This window comes from Oreochromis niloticus, linkage group LG2 (genome assembly GCF_001858045.2).
Source record: "Oreochromis niloticus isolate F11D_XX linkage group LG2, O_niloticus_UMD_NMBU, whole genome shotgun sequence".
Lineage (NCBI taxonomy): Eukaryota > Metazoa > Chordata > Actinopteri > Cichliformes > Cichlidae > Oreochromis > Oreochromis niloticus.
Genome location: NC_031966.2, coordinates 36306249 through 36327640, shown reverse-complemented (window position 1 = coordinate 36327640; position 21392 = coordinate 36306249). Strand labels below are relative to the sequence as shown.

Below are 21392 nucleotides of genomic sequence, written 5' to 3'. Positions count from 1 at the left end.
TGTGGCTCATTTATGACCAGAGAAGCAGCCATGACATCCCAGAATTCATAGCATAACGCTCAGATATTTCTAATGAGGACAGTTTCACCTGTTCTCATTTATGTGACCTGCTGAAACATGCCGACATCAGTGGGGTGAAGTGAGTTTAGTTTGTGGATGGGATTATGATCCGTCTCATGGACGCTGTTTCCATCACAGTGTTACTGAGTCCACTCAGAGCAACAAACTCCACAAATGCTTCTTTTCTGTCACCTCCTGTTTTATCAGATGACATTAAAAGCGGTGAAATGAGGTAATTTCTGCACTGAATCCAAAGAGGCCACAAAGGTGGAGCGGGTATGTGGTGATGATGTGAGCTCATCATCACTTCCTGTTTGGAGACATGAATCATCTGAAATGTGAAGGTTCATCTCCAGGCTCTTTGTGGAGGGTCTGGATTTTCCTACATCTGAGTTTCAATGGTGCAGGTAGACTGAGCGGGTCAGGCTTGACACAGTGGAAAGGTTCCATGTGTCTCTGAGTTTTAGTATCCTCATCAGTAACTACAAACAAAATAAATACAGTCATGTTTAAAATAAAACAAGTTCAATGTCCCAGGTCAGGTTCTCCTTTCAGGTGTTACTAATCCAATCCAATGTAACTTTGACGTGAATATAGTTTGATTTCAGCGACTGACTCAGAGTTATTTAAACAATTTCATTTGAATGTCCTGTGTTTTTATAGCCTTTTTTGCCTGCAGTAACCACACAGTAACTGTACTTTTACTGGAGTACTTCGAAGTACATGTCAGGTAGTTCAGTCTGAGTACATAAAATAAACTGTAAACAAAACCATAAAGACACAAAAAGGTCTTCCCTTCAATCAGTGGACGCTGCGATGCACGCAGTGAGGCAGCAGGGGGCGCCAATGAGCCGGCGTTTATGAACACTTCCGGTACAAAAGAAGCGGCTGTGAGACGGACAGTAGCTAACGTAAGCCTCCACAGTGTGTTTATTCGACTTAATTATTTTTTTACTCTACTAAAATGTTTGAGGCCGGAAATCTGTCGCTGACACGCACGCGAGCTTCACGCTAACGGTAGGAGCCACAGTGACGAAGAGAGAGGTGCTAACGGCTAAAAGTGAACTGCTAAGAGGAGCAGTGACGGTGACAGCGGAAGCTAACAGTTTATTGCTAACAGTAAGTAAAGTTTAAGCTCAACCGTACACATGTCACGTTTAAAGTATCGGTGTGTCTGAATCTACTGTTTAAATCCTGAAGAGCCAGGCCGTGTTTCTAATTCTTGTAAAGGTAAAACTCCATCATCATCATCATCATTATCAGTGACAGCAGGGTCACTCTGGGTCACCAGAAGCGTTTCTTTCGGCTCCTGGTGACCTCTTAGTGTGATCCCCCTGCAGCTCCACGAGTTTAGCTGGTCCTGGTTTTATGTATCAGGCTCAGATTAGAAATTCTTGACTTTCTGAACAGAGACGAAGCAGCTTCTGGTACGGAGAAAAGGTGCGAGTTTCAAAGGTCCCTCCTGTTTCCTTTTCCTAACCTCTTTTACTTGCCCTCGGTGGAAGCATCATTGAGGTAAAGGAAAGGTGGTTAGGAGACGTACGCTGAGGAAAGGAACGGCCTCACACTCGTTTCTTTTAACAGCGTGACACTGCAGAACATGGACTACAGATTGATTTTCTTTCACCCAGATCTCTTTTATCCAAATTGCATCGCTGTTTTTAGAGAAAAAAAATGAGTAAAACCTGAGTTTGCACTGGGTTATTTTGGTTAGCATCCTTCACGCTCCCTCCTTGAGTCACTAATTCAGCTGCTTCTGCTACCTCACAGAGTAAATCTGTCCCATTGCATATAATATCCAGATGCGGCTGTCGCAGCACCTTTCCTCTTCTTGTTTGAGGAATTCTGCGACTGCATTAAATTTCCTCCATCACCACTGATCCCAGCTGACCTGAAGTAAACACAAACCCTACAGTACCATAACAAAGGACATCACTAATAACCACTGATCATACAGAACCTTGAGCACACTTTGTTCATATAGATCATAATTTTAGCTCGTACAGCGTTCTTTGTGCAACACTACCTCAACAGGAAGTAGTTTTTATTCCAGCAGTGTGATGCTCAGCTGTGAGTTTAATCGCTGCTGTTAAAAACTATAAATCTATCAGCGGGTTAAGGAGGAAATGGAAAATGCAGTCAGAAGGAACATTTACATGATCCACTTTGGTCATGTTTGTTTTCATGCGTGGTCAGATGTTTTCTTTCCCTCCCCTTTCATAAAGGATGCTCCAGCGTCTCCTATGCTAAAGGAAGCAAGATCCCTGTTCCCCTATGAACAAGGATCAGATGGATTCATACACACCTGGCTGAGGTGTGTATGAAACCTGTAGGACTCTGTTCTTCCATGTTTATTTAGTTTTATTTTTTTAAATCTCACAGCATGGATTCATTAAAAGAATTACCAAGGGTTGTTACTGATTGGCTGGAGGGTATTGTCACAGGTGGATCAAAACAGACTGATTCATGTCTAAAACCGACAATCGATAACACTCCAGCTGTTACAGGTGCAGGTACCTGAGCTGTTTCTCTGGTCTCCATCCTCACCTGTGCCGTGAAGGTGAATCATTAAGTCAGAGATGAGCAGCTCTGTAAGTCTTCTTCTTCTTCTGTGGTTTAACCTGTTCAGCTGTCACACTGTCAGCTGGTGTTTACCTGGTCAAGTGTGTTAAGCTCCACCTCCTGCTGTTCTGTTTTCAGGTTCAGAGGAAGAGGCGGAGCACACAAAGTCCCCCGGTTTCTAGACACAACGCCAAGAGCGGGAGAGCTGCGAGTACCAGGAGGACGGCGAACGCCGACAGTGATCCCACCCCCCCAACAGAGACCATTGACGTGGTGGACGGTCAGTCCCGATCAGTACACTCAGTTTCCAACTGATCGAACAGTCATTGATAGGCCTGCATCTACAGGTGTTTTCAGACCAGACCTGACTCATCTAGACACACTCTCAACCTCTCGGCCAATCAGAGAGCTGCTTCTGGTCAGAGGGCCCGGTGGCGCCAGTGTCCAGCAGCCTCGCCTCTGTCAGTGTGCCCCAGGGTGGCTGTGGCTACAATGTAGCTTGCCATCATCAGTGTGTGAATGGGTGGATGACTGGTTGTGTAAAGCGCTTTGGGGTCCTTAGGGACTAGAAAAGCGCTATACAAATACAGGCCATTTACCATTCTTTTTGAAGTAAAACTGAAGAGAAAAACATGTTCAGACCTCACCGGAAGTGATGTCAGTAGCAGGTCCTCACTGCTAAGAGAAATAAACATACCTGAGCTGTTTGCTGAAGGTGACCTCCCACACCTGAAAATACAGTCAGTGGGTTTCCTGGTGTGTCCTGATCACTGACACACCTGCAGCCCAGAGGAAACAAAATCCACCTGACGGTTAAAAATTCATCAGAGGTGTGATTAACACTTGACCACACGTCTGACACACAGGTGACCAAAAATGGGACAGTCACAGCTGTGTGGGGGACCTCTCTGCTCCTTAAAGTCGTTCATGCTGGGGACCGCCAAATGGAGCCACTTTGGGTATAAAGAACCACCAGCTGTGAGAATCCAGATGTTTGACAGTGTTCATGCCTGTTTATCTCGATCTGTTTACCTGATTATTGGTTATCGATAAAATCACCAGACTTGGAGATGAAACACTTTGATTGTAAAGATGGAGCCGCGTTACGTCACTGATGTCGGGTAACGTTGAGAATGATGAATAGTTGAATCTTGACACTCGACAGTTTGTGGTTGTGTGTGTTCAGGTGAGGAGGAGGTGGTCGTGGATCTCACCTGTGAGAGTGGAGCAGAAGCTGCTGTGGTCGACCTGACTACCAACAATGACTCTGTGCTGGTAACTCTCTCTCTCTCACACACACACACACACACACACACACACACACACACACGAAGTGTGTTAATGTCTAATTCTTCTTCTGTGTTTATTTGTTTTTTTGTTTTTCCTGCTGTATCCACAACTTCAGCTGGTGGATGAGGGTAAGTCAGACTTTGTGTTCCAAAGACTAGACTGAGGCCTGAGCTCTCACTAAGGAAGTGGTCTAATGCCTGTGTGACTGTTTTCACTCAGGTCCTCAGAACTGGAGACCACCTGTACAGAGTTATCTTGTTAGCAGCGATGAAGATGAAGACACACCCCCCGTCCTCAGTGCCACCCTCCTGCCACCGACAAACACCTCCAGGTGATACACCGACCCCTACACACTTCTGCAGGTGATACACTGACCCTGTCAGTGACCCCCCTCAAATGTTTTTGTGTTTCAGGTCAACTCCAGGGACAATCAGCTGTCCTGTGTGTCTGGACGGATACTCAGAGGTCAGTCACACCTGTGTGTGTGTGTGTGTGTGTGTGTGTGTGTGTGTGTGTGTGTGTGTGTGTAGGGCTGTTCGATATAACGATATATATCGGATGACGATAGAAAAACGTCTATCGCTTCATTTTACGCTATCGTTTGTTTCGTGGTGTCGCAAAATAAACTGTTTACGGCAATATTTTTTCATCATTTTGATGGTCACTGTAGTGGCTATATTAATTTCTTAAAGTTCTCTCTTTCTCTTATTCTCTTATATTTAATATAACCACACTACAGACGGACAAGCGCTTGTTTTTTATGCGTTTTCGTTAGCAACAACAACGGTAAAACCACCTTGTGTCCGCTTGTTTATTTTCCACATAAACCTTTCACAATAAAGCTCAAGATCCTGTTGAGGCTTTTCAAAATAAAACGAGTCACGTGAAAGATGCAGAGTATTAACGGATGAGAAGCAAAAAAGAGCCGCCAGGTGCTAAAAAATAAACCTTAGACTCAAACGTTAGAACAGACTTTTCTTCGCAGCACGCTGTGTAATAAATACTCACAAAGAAAACGGCGGCTGTTACAACTTACGTCTAAAAATGTATAGTTCCATGCATCAGTTAACACACTCGACTCCAGGTACACGACGCCCAGCTGGAAACACTTCACGCAAGTCGAGATGCCCGAGATTCACAGAATTTACAGGAAATGTTACATTTTTGTAATTTATATCGTTATATCGACGATAGATGTCTTAATATCGGGATATGAGATTTTGGTCATATCGCACAGCCCTATGTGTGTGTGTTCAGACTGTTCAGCATGAATAAAGCAGAAAAATGAACTTTACTGACACAGAGTGCCAGCAGCGAGGTTCTTTCTTTATCCTGCTGCACATGCTCAGTGTGAGCTCCGAGGACGCTTCCTTCAGGGTGAGCGTGCTCAGAAAGTATACAAACACATAACATCCTTATAGAAAATGATGTAACACTATAGATCAACTTACCTCAGAATATATAAAGCATATAAACAATTACAGCAATAGGATGCAACAAACACAGCAGTGCTACTAATCCAAAATACTCAAAGCTTCATAGAACTGAAACAAACATTTATTTTTAGCTCCATTCTGCTGCTGATACATACTTTAGGTTTCTGAATATTAAACTTGTTGCTGCCTTTCATAGTGTGTAACTTGAAGGCCCTGAGTACTTTCTCCCACACTGAAAACACTGGAATAATCAAATGATTTGAACATTACCTAATAAGACTGATTCAGGACAGACAATTAGTTCTTTTAAACTTTCCTAGCAGTCCTTCACAAACAGGGAACAGTCTGTCTATTCTCTCAATCTGTCAGCTGCTGCTGGCTCTTCCTCCTCCTCTTCCTCACACACTGCTGAGTTTGTCCTGGTGGATCATCAGGGGTGCAAAGCCTCACAGATGATGTGCAGCAGTGGGTCCCTCAGTCTGTCCTCACTCTGGACACTTGCAGTTGTCACACATGGAAATCAAATGTGCGATAAGCTGCAGGATTCAAACACAAGTGTAACTTATAAATACATGTTCATACTTTTATTCCACAATCAGAGAGAAAGAAACAGAGAGAGAGTGCAGGACAGACAGACAGGTGACAGTCTCAGGTGTATACACTGCTACAAAACAGCACAAGAGAAGGAGGATTTAGTGTTTGTGTTATTACGAGTACTAAACAAGAAGAGTTCCCAGATGGTCCAGTGGACACATGTGTGACTCCTGTGATTAAAGCATCTTTCTTTCAGCTTAACGAGTGAACCGTCAGCTCGTTCAAACACACGTTAAAGTCCGTTTGGCTCGACGCCACCGAACAGAGGCAGCAATATAACATAGCTAACATTAACAGTGCAGTGAATCCTGCTTGTGCCATCATATTCAGGACTGCAAACCGAGCAGCATTCACTAGCTGTGTCCCAAAACCTAGGCTGTATCCTCCTGAGGCGGCATTTGAACGACGTGAGGTAGGCTGTCCCAAATTGAAGACTCCTCCAAATGCGTCCTTCATTTTCCGAGATTTTGAAGGATGGGTCGGGTGTGTCCTTCGTGGCCCACCGTATCCCAGAATTCATAGCACGGCCCAGTCAATTCCAGTTTAGTTTAATATTACTCTTATTAATCTTTCTGGGTCACAAAATAAACTTTTAACATATTTCCAGGCGAGAAAGTAGCTGTGTAAACTTCAAATATCTGCTTGGTTTATCAAGAAATCGCATAATTGCAAAAGCGCGACGTTTTTGGAGATGTCTGTTACCCACCGGCTCGATAGCTAGCCGGGAGGTCGAGGCTCACTAGAGAACAGCAGACACCCGGCACATCGTTATCAGACCCGCCGCCGTCTTTGGCTACTCAGGTTAAACATGATATACAAGTCATTCAGATAACTTAAATGTTATTTTGTTTGGCTTTTTTCACTGTTTTATTTGTTCCGGAGTAAATCGGTTTGGCTGAGATAAAAGTTATTAGATTAGATAATAAAACTTTATTAATCCATCGGGAGGGTTCCTCGGGGGTTTTCACACAGCTGAATAAACGTCAAACAGAAAACTGATTAAACAAAGTGCGAGATTCAAGATTCAAAGTGTTTATTGTCATGTGTGTAGAAGAAATAGCTTTTCTCTGTGCAATGAAATTCTTCCTTTGCTGTCCATACAGAAGATGGTCGAGATGATCGAGAATTTACTCCAGTGTCCTGTTATATTTTAGATAGCAAGGAGCAGATGGCTGAGTTTATTCATGCCCATCGAGATGGCTGGTGACACAAATCTGAAGGCTAGACCGTCCCCTTTCACAGCCTCTCACTTCCGGCCTTCTCGGTCTTCGGAGGACCCAGCTCACATAGACCACGAAGCCCGGGTCCTCCGAAGGATGCGGCCTAGGAATTGGGACACAGCTAGTGTGAGCTCTGAGTAACCTTCAAGATCGACTTTACAGCCCTCAGCTCGCTGCTGATTTAATGCAGGGGACGCTTCCTTCAGTGTGAGCGTGCTCAGAACAAATTGGTGTTGGTGACTCGAGTGTGTCTAAAAAATAGTCCAGCACAATGCTTGATGAGATGTGTGCTTCCTGAGGCATTGTGGGTAATGAAATACAGGCTTTACTACATTCACATGGCCACTGATCAGTGAACCTAATCAATAAACATACATATCCTGACTCTTATTTTGAAACTTTCAGTGTGGTTTTGTGTTTTACTTTGAAAGTATTACAGTGATGTTTGAGTGCATTGCTCTGATTGGCTGTTGTGGGTTTTGTTTTTTTGTTTTTTGTTGTTTTTTTTTTTAATTTCTTTGTTCGCTTCTTTTTTTCTTTTTTTTTTTCTTTTTCTTTTTTTTTTCGCAGATCGTTGGGAGCGGCCGATTGGTCGTGTCCACCCGTTGTGGTCACGTGTTCTGCAGTCAGTGTTTGAGAGACTCTCTGACATCATCACACACCTGTCCCACCTGCAGGAAGAGACTTACTCACCGCCAGTACCACCCCCTGTACATCTGACATCACTCTGAGACCACAGCTGAGTCCTGCTGCCATTGGACCACAGGCCATGATGTTGATATTATTTGCTGCTGAATTGTATTTTTTTCTTTTTTGTGTGTGCGCCTCTGTTTGGACATTAAAGTGTTCAGTCATAGCTGGTAAACATTATGGATTAATGATTCATGTGTATTGATTTGTTTGTTAAAGCTGAAATAAATTTTGATTTGTTTCACTCATTGATCAGCTGATGGATCTACAAAGTTACGGCAGTAATGTGGAGGAAAAATACTGCACAATGTACTTTCTGTAATCAGAGTACAGGAAGTACTCACACACGCACAGCACTGTTTTAGTCTGACTGTGTGTGTGTGTGTGTGTTGGGGAGGGTGCTTGCACTGATGAATCATGGGTAGTGGATCTTAGTCTTGTGACTCTGCGTCACCGTCTCCTGTCTGCAGTGACTCAGAGTCAGCTGCCTGAAGAGTTGCTGCTGATTGGCCGAGGCTGCCAGAAAAACAGATAAGTTTAATAGACATGAATACAAACGCGTCAAAGATCAATAAATCAGTCAGACCTAAGAACTTGGACACTCGTTCTGAAGTTTAAAACTTTATTTAAAATGTTTACTGGGTGTTTTTAGAGATAAAGGTTAAGTTATCAGTTGAAAGGTTTTATTGTCCAGATCTCAGGATCAGGTTTAAAACGCTTCAGTCACGTGACCATGAGCATATCTTTGGTTTTGATTGGAGAGTAAGCAGCAGAGCCAGAATGATTGATTTATTAATCCAAACCCCGTCAGCTGTGAGCTCTGATCAGTCCGCCTGATTATTGATGATCAGTTTCATGTCGAAAGCCTGCTCTGTGATCAGGTATTGAAACCGTCTTGTAACGATGACTTTGCGATATTTTATTATGAACTTTAAACAGGTCACATGACTCAGGGAAAGTACCTCATTGGAAAGCCGTCGAGTCATTCCTCGGCTGCCATTGGTCCTGTGGGCGGGACTCTGAGAAAAAGCCAATAGAAGGCCGAATCTGTGTTTACTTCCCTGACGTCACATACGTCGTTTCCCACGTCTGTCGCGGAAGTAAACATAAAGCAGAGCGAGAGATTTCAAAGTGCGTCACAAACTCACCAACTCCTGGACCTGGACACCTCTCAGCGGACATAGACAGAGATAAACCCGGCCTCCGGTTGACTATCAGCGAACAACACGCAGACATACACCCAGCCTCCGGTTGACGATCAGCGGACAGAGACACAGGTGTACCCGGTGTCAGTGGCAGGATGTCGGTGACTGTGAAGGCCTACCTGCTGGGGAAGGACGAGGCGGTGAAGGAGATCCGCAGGTTCGCGGTTGATCAGGACGTATCCTGCAGCTTCGAGTACCTGAGCAGGAAAACTGCGGACGTGTTTGGAAACCTGAACAACTTCAACCTGTTTTACCGAGGTGAGCGCGCGGGGGTTCAGATGAGGGAATTACACTCTGATCGCTTCCTGGATTGTTATTGACTTAAGTTGCGACTGTAAGAGTGGGGACGTAACTGAGTTAGTGCGCAGGCGCACACTCACCTGACCAGACTCACCGGTTTCCCTGTAAACGCATGAAACCATAATCCGCTGTTGAATTAATCTTTATTTATAGTCATGTAAACGGACAAACACCCTCAAAGTTAGTCTGGAATTAGAAAGTCACCTGCAGCCTTTGTAGTTCACCAGCGTGTGACTAATGATGATGATGATGATGATGATGATGCAGATGAAGATGGGGACCTGGTGGCCTTCTCCTCTGATGATGAGCTGATGATGGGTCTGGGGTGCATGAAGGACTCCACCTTCCGCCTCTTCATCCGAGGTATGTTTGCGGTTTGTATAAATGTTATTGCTCGCTGTATCTGTCCTCCAGCTGTGCTAATAAAGCTTCATTCTTACAGAGAAGAAGGAGCACAGACGGGACTTCCCTCTCCATGCCTTCCCTCCCTTTGCCTTTGGGCCTCCCCCTCCCCCTGCTGGAGGTCCTCCACCTCCCCATGCTGGAGGTCCTCCACCTCCCCATGCTGGAGGTCCTCATGCCCCGCCCCATGGGCCACACATGGGTCCGCCTCCTCCTCATGTGGCCCCACCCTACGCCATGCACCCCAACGTTACCTGTGATGGCTGCGATGGCCCTGTGATCGGGACCCGCTTCAAGTGTTCAGTGTGTCCGAACTACGACCTCTGCTCCTCCTGCCAGGCTAAGGGGAAGCACACTGAGCACGCTCTACTGCCCATTTGGCATCCACTGCAGGTGAGTCTACCTGTGCAGGTCTGCAGGTGTCCTGTTCAGGCCCTTCAAAACATGACTGTGAGGCTGTGTTTTTCAGTGGTTTCCTCGGGGGAAGTGGATGAAGAGGATGAGACACTGCATGTGGAACCTGAACCAGAACCAGGCTCAGAACCAGGACAACGACCAGGACCAGAACGAGTCTAGCCCTTCTAAACCTGCTGCTGATGCCAACACCCCCTCTGGTGAGTTCTGCCATCTTGGTTAAAGTGATACTTGATCAATAAGTCAGATCAGAGCAGATAAGGTCAGGAAACGATGTACAAGAGGGAAAATGCAGCAACATTTCAAAATAAAAAGGCTGTGTGCGGACTGAATGGTCATGACATCAGAGCCGCGTTTGTGTGGCCCTTTAAACATCCTGTCACAGCACTAAAATAATGTTATGTGTGACATCTGTGTGATTTTAAAACATCTTTCATTTCTCCCTGCAGGCTCTCAGACCAATGTGGACTTCCTGAAGAACATTGGCGAGGGTGTGGCAGCCATGTTGAGCCCACTAGGTGAGTGTCAGCCTTATTTAAACAGTTGTTTGATGCTGTAAGGTAAAGACTAAGACGTCACTGTGTTTGTGCATGTGAGATGAGTGAACATCTCTAGCTGGCTCTAAAACAGGAAGTGGTGCGTGTGTTTTACACAGGTATCGATGTGGACATCGACGTGGAGCACGAGGGCCAACGGACCAAGGTGACCCCACCTACTCAGAGTGGGGGGGGTGAGGGCGATGAGGAGATGGAGCATACGAGCAGTGAGGGCGGGGCCAGTCTGGGAGCAAAGGTAACTTTTATTTTTATAAAACCTCAAAGTGCTTCATGATGTAAATATCAGAAGAAAGAACAATCAGCTGATCCTGACGGGACAGCAGGGAGGAAGAACTCCCTTTTAACATCTCCTGTGACCTTGTAGCGTAGTGACCCTCAGGTGAGCAAGGACTCTGATGAGGAGTGGACCCACCTGAGCTCTAAAGAGGTCGACCCCTCCACAGGTGAACTGCAGTCCCTGCAGCCTGACAACCAGGAGCAGGGGCCCCTGTCTGAGGGGCAGGCGGGCCCCAGCGGGCTGAGGGAGGCGGCACTGTACCCACACCTGCCTCAAGGTAAGCTGGCGTCCACACTCGGTGACTTTAGTTCTGTTAGTACTGACCTCTAAACCCTGCTGACCTCTGACCTTTTGTCCTCAGAGGCCGATCCCCGCCTGGTTGAGTCGCTCGCCTCGATGCTCTCAATGGGCTTCACGGACGAAGGCGGCTGGCTCACCCGCCTCCTTCAGGCCAAGAACTTTGACATCGGCGCTGCGCTGGACGCCATCCAGTATGCCAAGCAGCCCCGCCCACACTAGCACTGATGATATCATCACGATGTCAGAACCTGCATCTGATTATTTCTACTCTGTTGTCTGAATGACAATCAATACTGTCCATTAATCAATGTTTCTGTTCTCTTTATTGATCATCCTATAAACGTTTCTGTGTGAGCAATAAAAGCATGAAGAAAAGCACAGTCTGTCAGAGTCTCCTCTTTAGAAACAAACAAATGCACGGTCACTCTGGGCGACGTTTAACAAGGAAGTCGTCGTCAAAGTTAAAGTCCTCGCCGCTGTCAAACATGGAGGTAACAGGAAGAAGAGGGCGGGGCCTGCTGATTATTCCAGCGCAGGAGGGAGCAGCGACACCGCTTAAAGACTGACTACACTCATGAACTGTAGGCTTCTCCCCCTCCTGCACCTTTGAGTCAGGGCTGAGGAAATGAGCCCACCTGGTGGTGGAGAGGGTGGGGCTACAGGTGTTCATGGTTGAAGGTGTTTGGAGTTTCATACAGTTTAGCTGCAGAGAAGAACAAAGGTTAAAGGTCAAGTGCATGACGAGGAGGCATTCTGCTCTTCTCACAGTCTGAAGGTCATAGGTCTGAGCGCTGAAGGTGAGCAGCTCTGTTTACCTGTTCAGATGTGTGGACATCCTCTGCTCCTGCTTCCTCGGCTCGCTTCCTCTTCCTGTCACAGGTCAAAGCGATGATGTCAATGTGATTAGTCATGATTGTTGGGTTTTTCTCTGTATGTATTATTGTGCGATCTACTGTACAATATAAAGTGCCTTGAGGCGACTTCTGTTGTGATTTGGCGCTATATAAATAAAATTGAATTGAATTGAATTAGTGATGCTGAACTCTAACGGTGCGTTCACACCGAACGCGATAGAGGCGAGCGAAAACGCCCCTAATTTGACGCGTGCACATTCGCACCTCAACGCGTGTCCAAGACAAATCCATCGCGCCTCAAAATTGCATCTTTCCACGCGCGTGGACCGGAAATGTGGGAGGAAGTTGTGCTGCAGATGTCCTCTGAATAAACACATCATCTCATTAGCGGAAAGGTATTTGTACATCAGTGGGAAAATAGCGGGACAGTAGGCGGGCTTGCTAGCTTTTGCACGGTTTCATCGGGTCAGTCTGAACATTAAAAAGCAGAATTAATGAACTTACCAGGTTGCCCAATCTCCCCACTAATGTGCCTCCAAGCTAGGTCCTTTTTATTCCTGTCTCGGTAGAAGTAGCAACCAGCATCATTTAGCTCTGGATGATTAGCCACGGCACTGATGAGCTTTTCCTCCATACTGAATGACGAATGAAGGGCTTTGGCTGGATCTGCCCCTTTGACCTAGTTACAGCCACGTCACCAGGCTCCTGATTGGTTGTCGCGGCGCGATTTGACGCCGGAGTTCAGATTTTCCAACTCGAGCGGTTGGCGCGATACGCGCGTGTGCACAAAATGCCACACACAATCTGACACGCGTGGTTTTCTTCGCGAGTCAAACGCGCCCCACGCGCTACACTGACGCGCGTTTCACAGGTTTTGGCGTTTTGGCCACGCAAATCTGCTTCCGAATTTTCGCCGGACGCGCAATCGCGTGTCATCGCGCTCTTTCCATTGACTTTACATGTAAACCTGACGCTCTGGCCGCCTCTATCGCGTTCGGTGTGAACACACCGTAAGAACTCTTTGTGAGCCACTCATCATGAATGAGTAATGAACTGCTGTTCCTCCAAATGTCTTTAAAAACAAGTCTGAATTTATGTGGGATTTTCTCTGATCCACACAGGCTCAAATATGTACGCAAACTCCACTGACATTTGGTTTAATGCTCCTTAGCAAGTTCCACATCGATCCCATGCTTCAACAAGCCTCTGCCATCATTCTGGCAGTTTAACATGTCTTCTTCTATATATATAGAGAGAGCAGCTGGATAATGTAGTGGTAAGACTACACGCCTTCGGAGTGGGAATCACAAGTTCAATTCCCACCGGGGGTGTCTGTATCCAGTAAGCCTCCTATGCTAGACCCCCCCCTCCTCCAGGTAGGCGACCCAAACCTACTGCAGACATGACATGGTAAATGGACTGATTCTTATATAGCGCTTTTCTACTCTCCCGGAGTACTCAAAGCGCTGTATACAACATGCCCCTCACAAGCACTTACTCTAAACTGAGTGCTTTTCTAACAACATTCACACATTCACGTTCCGATGGATGCATCGGAGAGCAACTTGGGGTTAGTATCTTGCCCAAGGATACTTGGCATGGAGGAGCCAGGGATCAAACCACCAACCTTCCGATCAGTAGGCGACCTGCTCTACCTCCTGAGCTACAGCCACCCCACAGATAAAGATGAAGGCGGTAACCCAAGCGGAGACGGTTTCCTTGAATCTTATTGAATTGAACTAGAAGCTCAGTGTTCCAACATTCACATGTTGGGGTACAACACCCATGCTACGGTAAGGTTGAACCAGGACAACAGGCTGAGATTGGGTACCAAGCCCCAAGTGGGATGGAAGAAGGATAGCTGTGAGAGGACCTGAATGACAGGATCATGGCGATGCTTGAAACCTGGATCCTCCAAAGATCTACCTATCCAGCTGATGCTTGTATAGGTGTTCCTGTAGTTCTTCTTTAATCGTCACTCTGTTCTGGCCAAAACTTTTAAACATGCTGTACAAACAAAGCTGACTTGACTTAAATCTTTCAGTAACTAAGTTGAGCCGGACGATCAGAGACAATCCTAAATTAATTCAACAGTTCCTTACCCTAACATTCATGCCTGTGATGATGATGATGCCTCCAACAACACCTGTCAACATTCACCTGTCAGTCATCTTGATGCCATGGAGCTGCCTTCGATTTCCTAAATCCTTCTCCTCAGGCTCTGCCTCATCGTCTTGCTCCACCTCCTCAGGTGTGTCCAAGTATTTGCTCCAGCGGCTCACCGGTTCGTCTGTCTGCTGCTCGTCCTCCTGCTGCGCCTCCTGCTGCTCCTGCTCCCTGTAAATGGGAAAGACCTGTGAACACCTGGTGGTGTTAAAAGAGGGCGGGGCTACAACACACAGCAGAACTGAAACCTGGTTACCATAGTGACCAAGTGCGTCGCTCTTGCTCCTCCATCATGGCTCCTCTCATGGCGTTTAGTTTCTGAACGTGACGTCTGCAGTCTGCCGCATTGCCCCGCCCAAACTCCTACCGATCAATCAGACGAGACTATCGATCAGTCAGAGGATAAACTAAGGCTACATTCACACTGCAGGCAAAAGCACATCAAATCCGATTTTTCTGACCCTATGCGACCCATATCCGATCATGGTATGACAGTGTGAACGGCACAAATCCGATATTTTCAAATCCGATCTGGGTCACTTTCGTATGTGGTACTGAATCCGATACATATCTGATGTTTTAGAAAGCGACTGCTGTTTGAACGGTCATGTCGCATTAAATCCGTCTTTTACGTCACTGACACAAGACAGACGCCAATTATCAGCGCCGGAGAAGACATCGCGAACGCTTCCTGGCCATCCAGTGTAGATGTCAGTGAAACTGTTTAGAAGACAACGTGAACATTTTATTTGTACTGTATAATCTGCAGATTCTGACAGAAATTTGCAGCTATCCTTTGAAGCACCGCTCCTCTAAAACAGCAATAAGGATCATTATTAGGCCATATGTAAATAACTTTATAACTTAAAGCAAAATTGGGGAACGTAAAGTCCGAAACAAGTCTTTATATTAAGGGCCATCAGTCAAACAATACTGTTTGGTCTGGGTCTAAACAGAGCGCGTTGTGTGTGACGTCTTTTGCGCATGCGGGCCGCTTTGAGGGGTCACACTAGAGCGCATTTGCTGTCACATTTTATTTGTAGTGTGAACAAGCAGACAAAAAAATCGGATTTGATCAAAAAATGTGAAAAATGTGAAGAGCAGCCTGGTGAATGCAATGACGTCCTCACACTGAGCTGTTTATGTGGTGTGTCCACCGATTGATAAGAAACACAGTTTATACATTAATGATACCCATGAACCATCCTGCGTGACACCCATGAAGACTAGCCAGAGAACAGAAAGTACAGCAATAAAGGTTATTCAAAGCAGTAGGGTACGAGTGAACAGAGTCAACAGGTGTTTTCTTTCTGTTTGTTAATGATTACAGATCAATATAAGGTTTAGAACTAAAAAATAAAAGCATGAATTGATGATATTGTTATTGATAAAGCGACTGATAGATTCTGACCTTCAGCAATGACTGTTTCTCTCCACACAGTTTACAGCTCCACTTTCTCGCTTTCTTCACCTGTCAGACAAAACATAGGGCACAGAAATAAACGGACCTCTGATTGATCTTCTGATTGTTATTGTGATCTGTAGCATTATTGATAAATGATCAGCTGTTAATATCAGTGCCCTAGCCTATGTAAAGTGATGGAGGGTTTACACTGTAAGCGTGGCGCTGTCACTTGGTGTTCACTCTCTCTGGGGTAGAGTATCACTTCCTATTCCTGTTCTAACACACAGTGGTGTTTTTGTGTAGCTTATCTGCGTCTCCAATTTAATTAAAACTTCTAGATAACTTATTTCATAGTCTAATCTTCACGTGCTTTGTGCAAGCACACTCTCTGTTGATTCACCCGCTAATGGTTTTCACGGTATTTACTCACAAGCTGTGTCCCAAAACCTAGGCCGCATCCTTCGGAGGACCCGGCCTTCGCGGTCTACGTGGGCTGGGTCCTTCGAATACCGAGAAGGCCGGAAGTGTGAGGCTGTGAAATGGGACGGTCTACCCTTCAGATTTACGTCACCGCTGTCTCGGTGGAGTTTAATAAACTCTGCCGTCTGCTCCTTGCTATTTAAAATATAACAGGACACTGGAGTAAACTCTGGACCATCTCACACTTCTATTTAATCAGTTTTCTGTTTGACGTTTATTCAGCTGTGTGAAAACCCCGGAGGAACCACCCGAGGGATTAATAAAGTTTTATTTAATCTAATCGAATAACTTTGATCTCAGCCAAACCGATTTACTCCGGAACAAATAAAACACTGGAAAAAAAGCCAAACAATAACATTTTTAAGTTATCCGAGTGACTTATATATCATGTTTAACCTGAGTAGCGAAAGACAGCGGGGGGTCCGAAAACGATGAAGCCGGAAGTCCGCTGTTCTTGCCGGTTCTAGTGACCCTTGACCTTCCAAGTCAGCTATCGAGCTGGTGGGTAACAGACATCTCAGAAAACGTCGGAGTAGAGCAGGGCGATATGACCAAAAATATTTATCACGATATACATTTGAAAATTTGCAATAACGATATAACTGACGATATAATTGACACTAGACAAAATACTTTACAACTCCACAACTTTATTAGTGCAAAAAACCCCATCAATGTATTTTCACTTAAACAAGCAGCTGTTTTGTATGTGCATTAAAGTTATATAAAAATGTAACAGTGCAAATTCCTTGCTGACAGTTTAACCAAAAGGCATTTCCATCATCATCATCATCATCATCATCATTTATTTATATAGCACTTTAAAAAACACACCTGGTAGACCAAAGTGCTGTACAATAAATAAATAAATAAAATAAAAATAAAAATAAAATGTCAGTTACCCACAGAGTTAAAAGCCAAGGAATAAAAATAGGTTTTTAATAAAGACTTAAAAACTGGCACTGATGTAGCCTGTCTAATATGGAGAGGAAGGTTATTCCAAAGCATCGGCGCTGCAACAGAGAAAGCTCGGTCTCCTCTAAGTTTCAGCCGTGACTTTGGGACAGAAAGCAGCAACTGCTCAGCTGACCGAAGGGAACAAGTGGGGACATGGGGCTTCAACAAGTCAGACAAATAAACAGGTGCCAGACCATTTAGAGATTTAAAAACCAATAAAAGGACTTTAAAACGGGTCCTAAATTCAATTGGAAGCCAGTGTAGAGAGGCCAATATCGGAGTGATGTGATCAAATTTTCTTCTGCCAGTTAAAAATCGTGCCGCAGCATTTTGTACTAATTGCAAGCGTGACAGAGTGCCCTGCCCAACCCCTATTAAAAGAGAATTACAATAATCTAAACGTGAGGTAATAAAGGCATGAATAACACTTTCCAAGCCACGGTTGGAAAGAAAGGGCTTAACCTTTGTTAAACGTCTGAGGTGATAGAATGGTGATTTTACCACCCCGTTTACATGGTCATCAAAGGTAAGTGCAGAATCAATTTTAACTCCAAGATTTGTGATCGAACTCTTTAGTTGGGAAGTTAAAGCTGCAAGATCAACATCCGGAGTATGAGAAGAACGATTTGGGCCAAATAAAATTGCTTCTGTCTTCCGATCATTAAAATTTAAAAAGTTTTTTGCCATCCATGCTTTGACATCAGTAAGGCAGTCAAGCAGAGGTCGAGTTGGGAGACTATCAGAAAGACTAAAGGGTAAGTAGAGCTGGCAGTCATCTGCGTATAGATGGAATGGCACTTTATGTTTCCGGAAAATCGCGCCAAGAGGCAAAAGGTACAGTGAAAACAATAACGGCCCAAGAATAGATCCCTGTGGCACACCCCAAAGCAGAGGGGCCACAGAGGATGAAGCCGACCCCAACTTAACACAAAAGCTCCTATTTAAGAGATGGGACTTTAACCACAAAAGTGCCAAACCAGAAATTCCCACACAGTGCTGCAAGCGGGAGATCAACAAATCGTGATCCACTGTGTCAAAGGCAGCGGTCATGTCCAACAAGACCAGCACTGCATATTTACCATGGTCTGTGGCTATCAGGATGTCATTCATAACTTTTATGAGGGCTGTCTCCGTACTGTGGAATGGCTTAAAGCTGGACTGAAAGATTTCTGACAATTTAGAGTCATTCAAGTAGTCCATCAACTGAGTATAAACAATCCTTTCCAGAATCTTACTAAGAAAGGGAAGCTTAGAGTGGAAATTGGCCGACATATCTTCAGCATAACCATGTATAATATCCACAAAACTTAAAAAGAGGTTATACAGGTGCAGGTTCGTAGCTTAGCAAAGTCGTACTAAAACATTTGACAGATTTTCAAGCGCCGTGTACATAAAATCGTTTCGAGGTCAGTAAGCACAACCAGAATTCATACATAAGGCACACGGGATTATAAGGGGCACTGTCGATTTTCAGAAAAATCAAAGGATTGATTTTAAGTGTGCCGTATTTTCCAAACAACACAGTAATAACGACGCCCCGCTAGCATGTGCTACCAAAAATAGTGCTTTGTTGTGTACCTGACGGACGAAAGCTAAACCAGTTCCACACCACTGAAGTTGCAGCATTTTTACAAACCAATTCTGGTTCATCCGTTTCATTTAACGATCCGCTTTCGCTCTTCTCATTCTGCATCGCCGCCATGTGCGTATGTAAACAAAGGCACTGCGCATGCGCGTTTTACCCACATTCTATCGCGATATTTCATTTTCCTATCGTTGCCCAAAATTACACCGGTATTACCGTGAACGGTATCATATGGCCCAGCCCTACGTCAGAGCACTTTTGCAAATATGCGATGTCTTGATAAACCGAGCAGATATTTAAGGTTTACACAGCTACTTTCTTGCCTGAAAATATGTTAAAAGTTTATTTTGTGACCCAGAAAGATTAATAAGAGCAATATTAAACTTAGTGGCGGCCGCCATTGAAACTGGAAACTGGAATTGGCTGGGCCGCGCTATGAATTCTGGGATATGGTGGGCCACGAAGGACACACCCGATCCATCCTTCAAATCTGGGGAAAAGGTGGACACATTTGTCGGCCAGATTCAGAGGAGTCTACGAATTGGGACAGTCTGTGACATAATCGGCCTTCAAATGCGGCCTCAGGAGGATGCAGCCTAGGGATTCACTAGCTTAGCTCATGGCCGACTCGCTAGCAGCATGGCCTCTTCACCTGTCCCTACAACCACTCTGCTGGAGTAGCTCTCTGTTTGTACCGATGTCCAGGGAAGGTCGTGACTTTTCAGGCTGATAATTCAGGACACTGGCAGGCAGTTGTATTGAATATTGATGGTTCATTTGTGATTCTAGTAAATGTTTATGGGTATTCCTCTGTAACTCTAAATAAGCTCATGCTGGAAAAAATAACAGATGTCCTTTCCAAGTATAAACTTTCATATCACACAGACCATGTCTTACTAAGTGGCGACTTGTTCCAAACGAATGGCAGGAAAGAGATCCTCCCAGATACAGTTTTAATCAGTGGAATCCAATTCTGACAGAGTTCATCGATTCAAACAATTTAAGTGATTTTTGGAGAGAGAAAAACCCTGGATTTACTAAATTCTCTTGGATTAACCCAAATGGTAATAATATGTCCAGACTAGATCTGTGGTTGGGCTCGACTGTACTATATAGATATGTTTCACATGTTTCCATTTCAGCAGCCCCGCTAACAGATTACAGTATTATTACTCTTAAACTTAACCCTGAAAATAAAATGCAATTTAAAAAAAGATTACTGGAAATTAAATGCAGATCTGTTAATTGATGATGGCTATGTTAAGTTAGTTAAAGAGCTCCTCCATAAAATTTACAATGATGTAACAATTGGCACTTACATACATAGATGGGAATTTTTTAAATTTAAAGTTAGAGAATTTTCAATTATGTTTAGTAAAATGAAAAGTAGACAACAGATGGAATTTGAAAGTAAATTACTTTACAATATAAATAACTATTGTAATAGACAGTTTATGTCAGAGGCTGATAAGAAATCCCTACTGTCTTTACAGGCTCAATTAGATGATTTATACAAGAAATGGGCTCATGGAGCATACATTAGAGCTCATGCAAAATGGATAGAAGAAGGTGAAAAAAGTACTTCATATTTCTACAATTTGGAGAAACGGAGGCAAGAAAAGAAATCTATTAATACATTAATTGTAAATGTGGAGGAATGCACAAAACATAAGACTATAGCAGAAGAAATAAATAAATTTTACTCAAATTTATACTCCTCAAAATATTTAATTACTGATTCATTAACTTTTTTGATCAGATTGAACCTTATATTTCAAAAATTGATTCTGTATTCAGAGAAATTTGTGATTCTGATATATCACTCGATGACTTAGATCAAGCCTTAAACAAACTGAAAATGGACAAAGCTCCTGGTCAGGATGGCTTGACTGCAATCTTTTATAAATTCCTTTGGAAAGAAATAAAAGAATTTTTCTTCAAAACTATTAGGGAAATCATTAGTAATGAAACGTTAGCAACAAAAATGAAACATTGTCCTATCTCCCTTATTCCCAAACCTGGTCAAGATAAAAGACTAATCGATAATCTACGACCAATTACACTTCTGAATACAGCTTATGAAATTCTTGCTCATGTAATTGCAAACAGATTAAAGGACGGCTTAGAACAAATTATTAGTGAAACACAATCCGGGTTCCTTAAGAATCGTTCCATCCACAATAATATTAGATTGGTTTTAGATCTACTGGACTATAATCACTTAATTGAAGATGATGGTGTGATTCTTTTTTTAGACTTTTATAAGGCATTTGATACGGTCGAACATCCTTTCATTTTAAAAGCTCTACACTATTTTGGTTTTAGTTAAAAAAAAAATCATAAATTTAATTTCTTTATTATACTCTGACATCAATAGTTCTGTTTCTTCACCTTTTGGAATGTCTAAACGCTTTAACGTCAGACGAGGAATCTGTCAGGGGTGTCCAACTTCTCCGTTACTTTTCATTATTGTAACTGAACTTTTAGCTATTTTTATGAAACACAATCCAAATATTCAACCACTGAATTTGATGGGAGCCTCATTGATCATAAGTCAATTAGCAGATGATACCACACTGTTTTTAAAGACCATGTCACAGGTTCCGCTCGCACTGAATGAAATTTCACTATTCTCAAA

At 44.0% G+C, this 21392-nt stretch overlaps 3 protein-coding genes across 8 annotated transcripts in view; 2 read left to right on the top strand and 1 right to left on the bottom strand.

Annotated features, from left to right (window-relative positions):
* The first annotated feature begins 892 nt into the window (after window positions 1-892).
* On the top strand, window positions 893-9118 carry rnf4 (ring finger protein 4). Of its 6 annotated transcripts, XM_005463796.4 has the most exons (9): window positions 900-1179; window positions 2286-2374; window positions 2568-2651; window positions 2761-2902; window positions 3809-3897; window positions 4028-4040; window positions 4132-4243; window positions 4326-4377; window positions 7733-9118. In XM_005463796.4, the coding sequence occupies exons 3-9, from the start codon at window positions 2640-2642 to the stop codon at window positions 7880-7882; spliced, it is 570 nt and encodes a 189-aa protein (XP_005463853.1). In that variant the 5' UTR covers window positions 900-1179; window positions 2286-2374; window positions 2568-2639; the 3' UTR covers window positions 7883-9118. The 6 variants fall into 6 exon arrangements, with proteins under 6 accessions (XP_025754416.1, XP_025754419.1, XP_025754422.1 ...); XM_025898631.1 differs by lacking the exons at window positions 2286-2374; window positions 7733-9118 and adding an exon at window positions 5156-5389 and having other exon boundaries at window positions 893-1179; window positions 4326-4410; XM_025898634.1 differs by lacking the exons at window positions 2286-2374; window positions 7733-9118 and adding an exon at window positions 5156-5389 and having other exon boundaries at window positions 893-1179; window positions 4326-4414.
* Window positions 8974-11685, top strand: sqstm1 (sequestosome 1). Its single transcript, XM_005463795.4, has 8 exons — window positions 8974-9315; window positions 9625-9720; window positions 9800-10152; window positions 10229-10373; window positions 10623-10691; window positions 10829-10965; window positions 11095-11284; window positions 11369-11685. The coding sequence occupies exons 1-8, from the start codon at window positions 9153-9155 to the stop codon at window positions 11524-11526; spliced, it is 1311 nt and encodes a 436-aa protein (XP_005463852.1). The 5' UTR covers window positions 8974-9152; the 3' UTR covers window positions 11527-11685.
* Window positions 11612-21392, bottom strand: part of mrnip (MRN complex interacting protein) — a 21920-nt gene continuing 12139 nt past the window's right edge. The window contains exons 3-7 of the mRNA XM_025898642.1: window positions 15739-15798; window positions 14584-14690; window positions 14322-14498; window positions 12123-12177; window positions 11612-12010 (exon numbers count right to left, since the gene is read on the bottom strand). Of these exons, the coding sequence (XP_025754427.1) occupies window positions 11729-12010; window positions 12123-12177; window positions 14322-14498; window positions 14584-14633 (564 nt within the window). The 5' untranslated portion in view covers window positions 14634-14690; window positions 15739-15798 and the 3' untranslated portion in view covers window positions 11612-11728. The remainder of the gene's footprint in view (window positions 12011-12122; window positions 12178-14321; window positions 14499-14583; window positions 14691-15738; window positions 15799-21392) is intronic.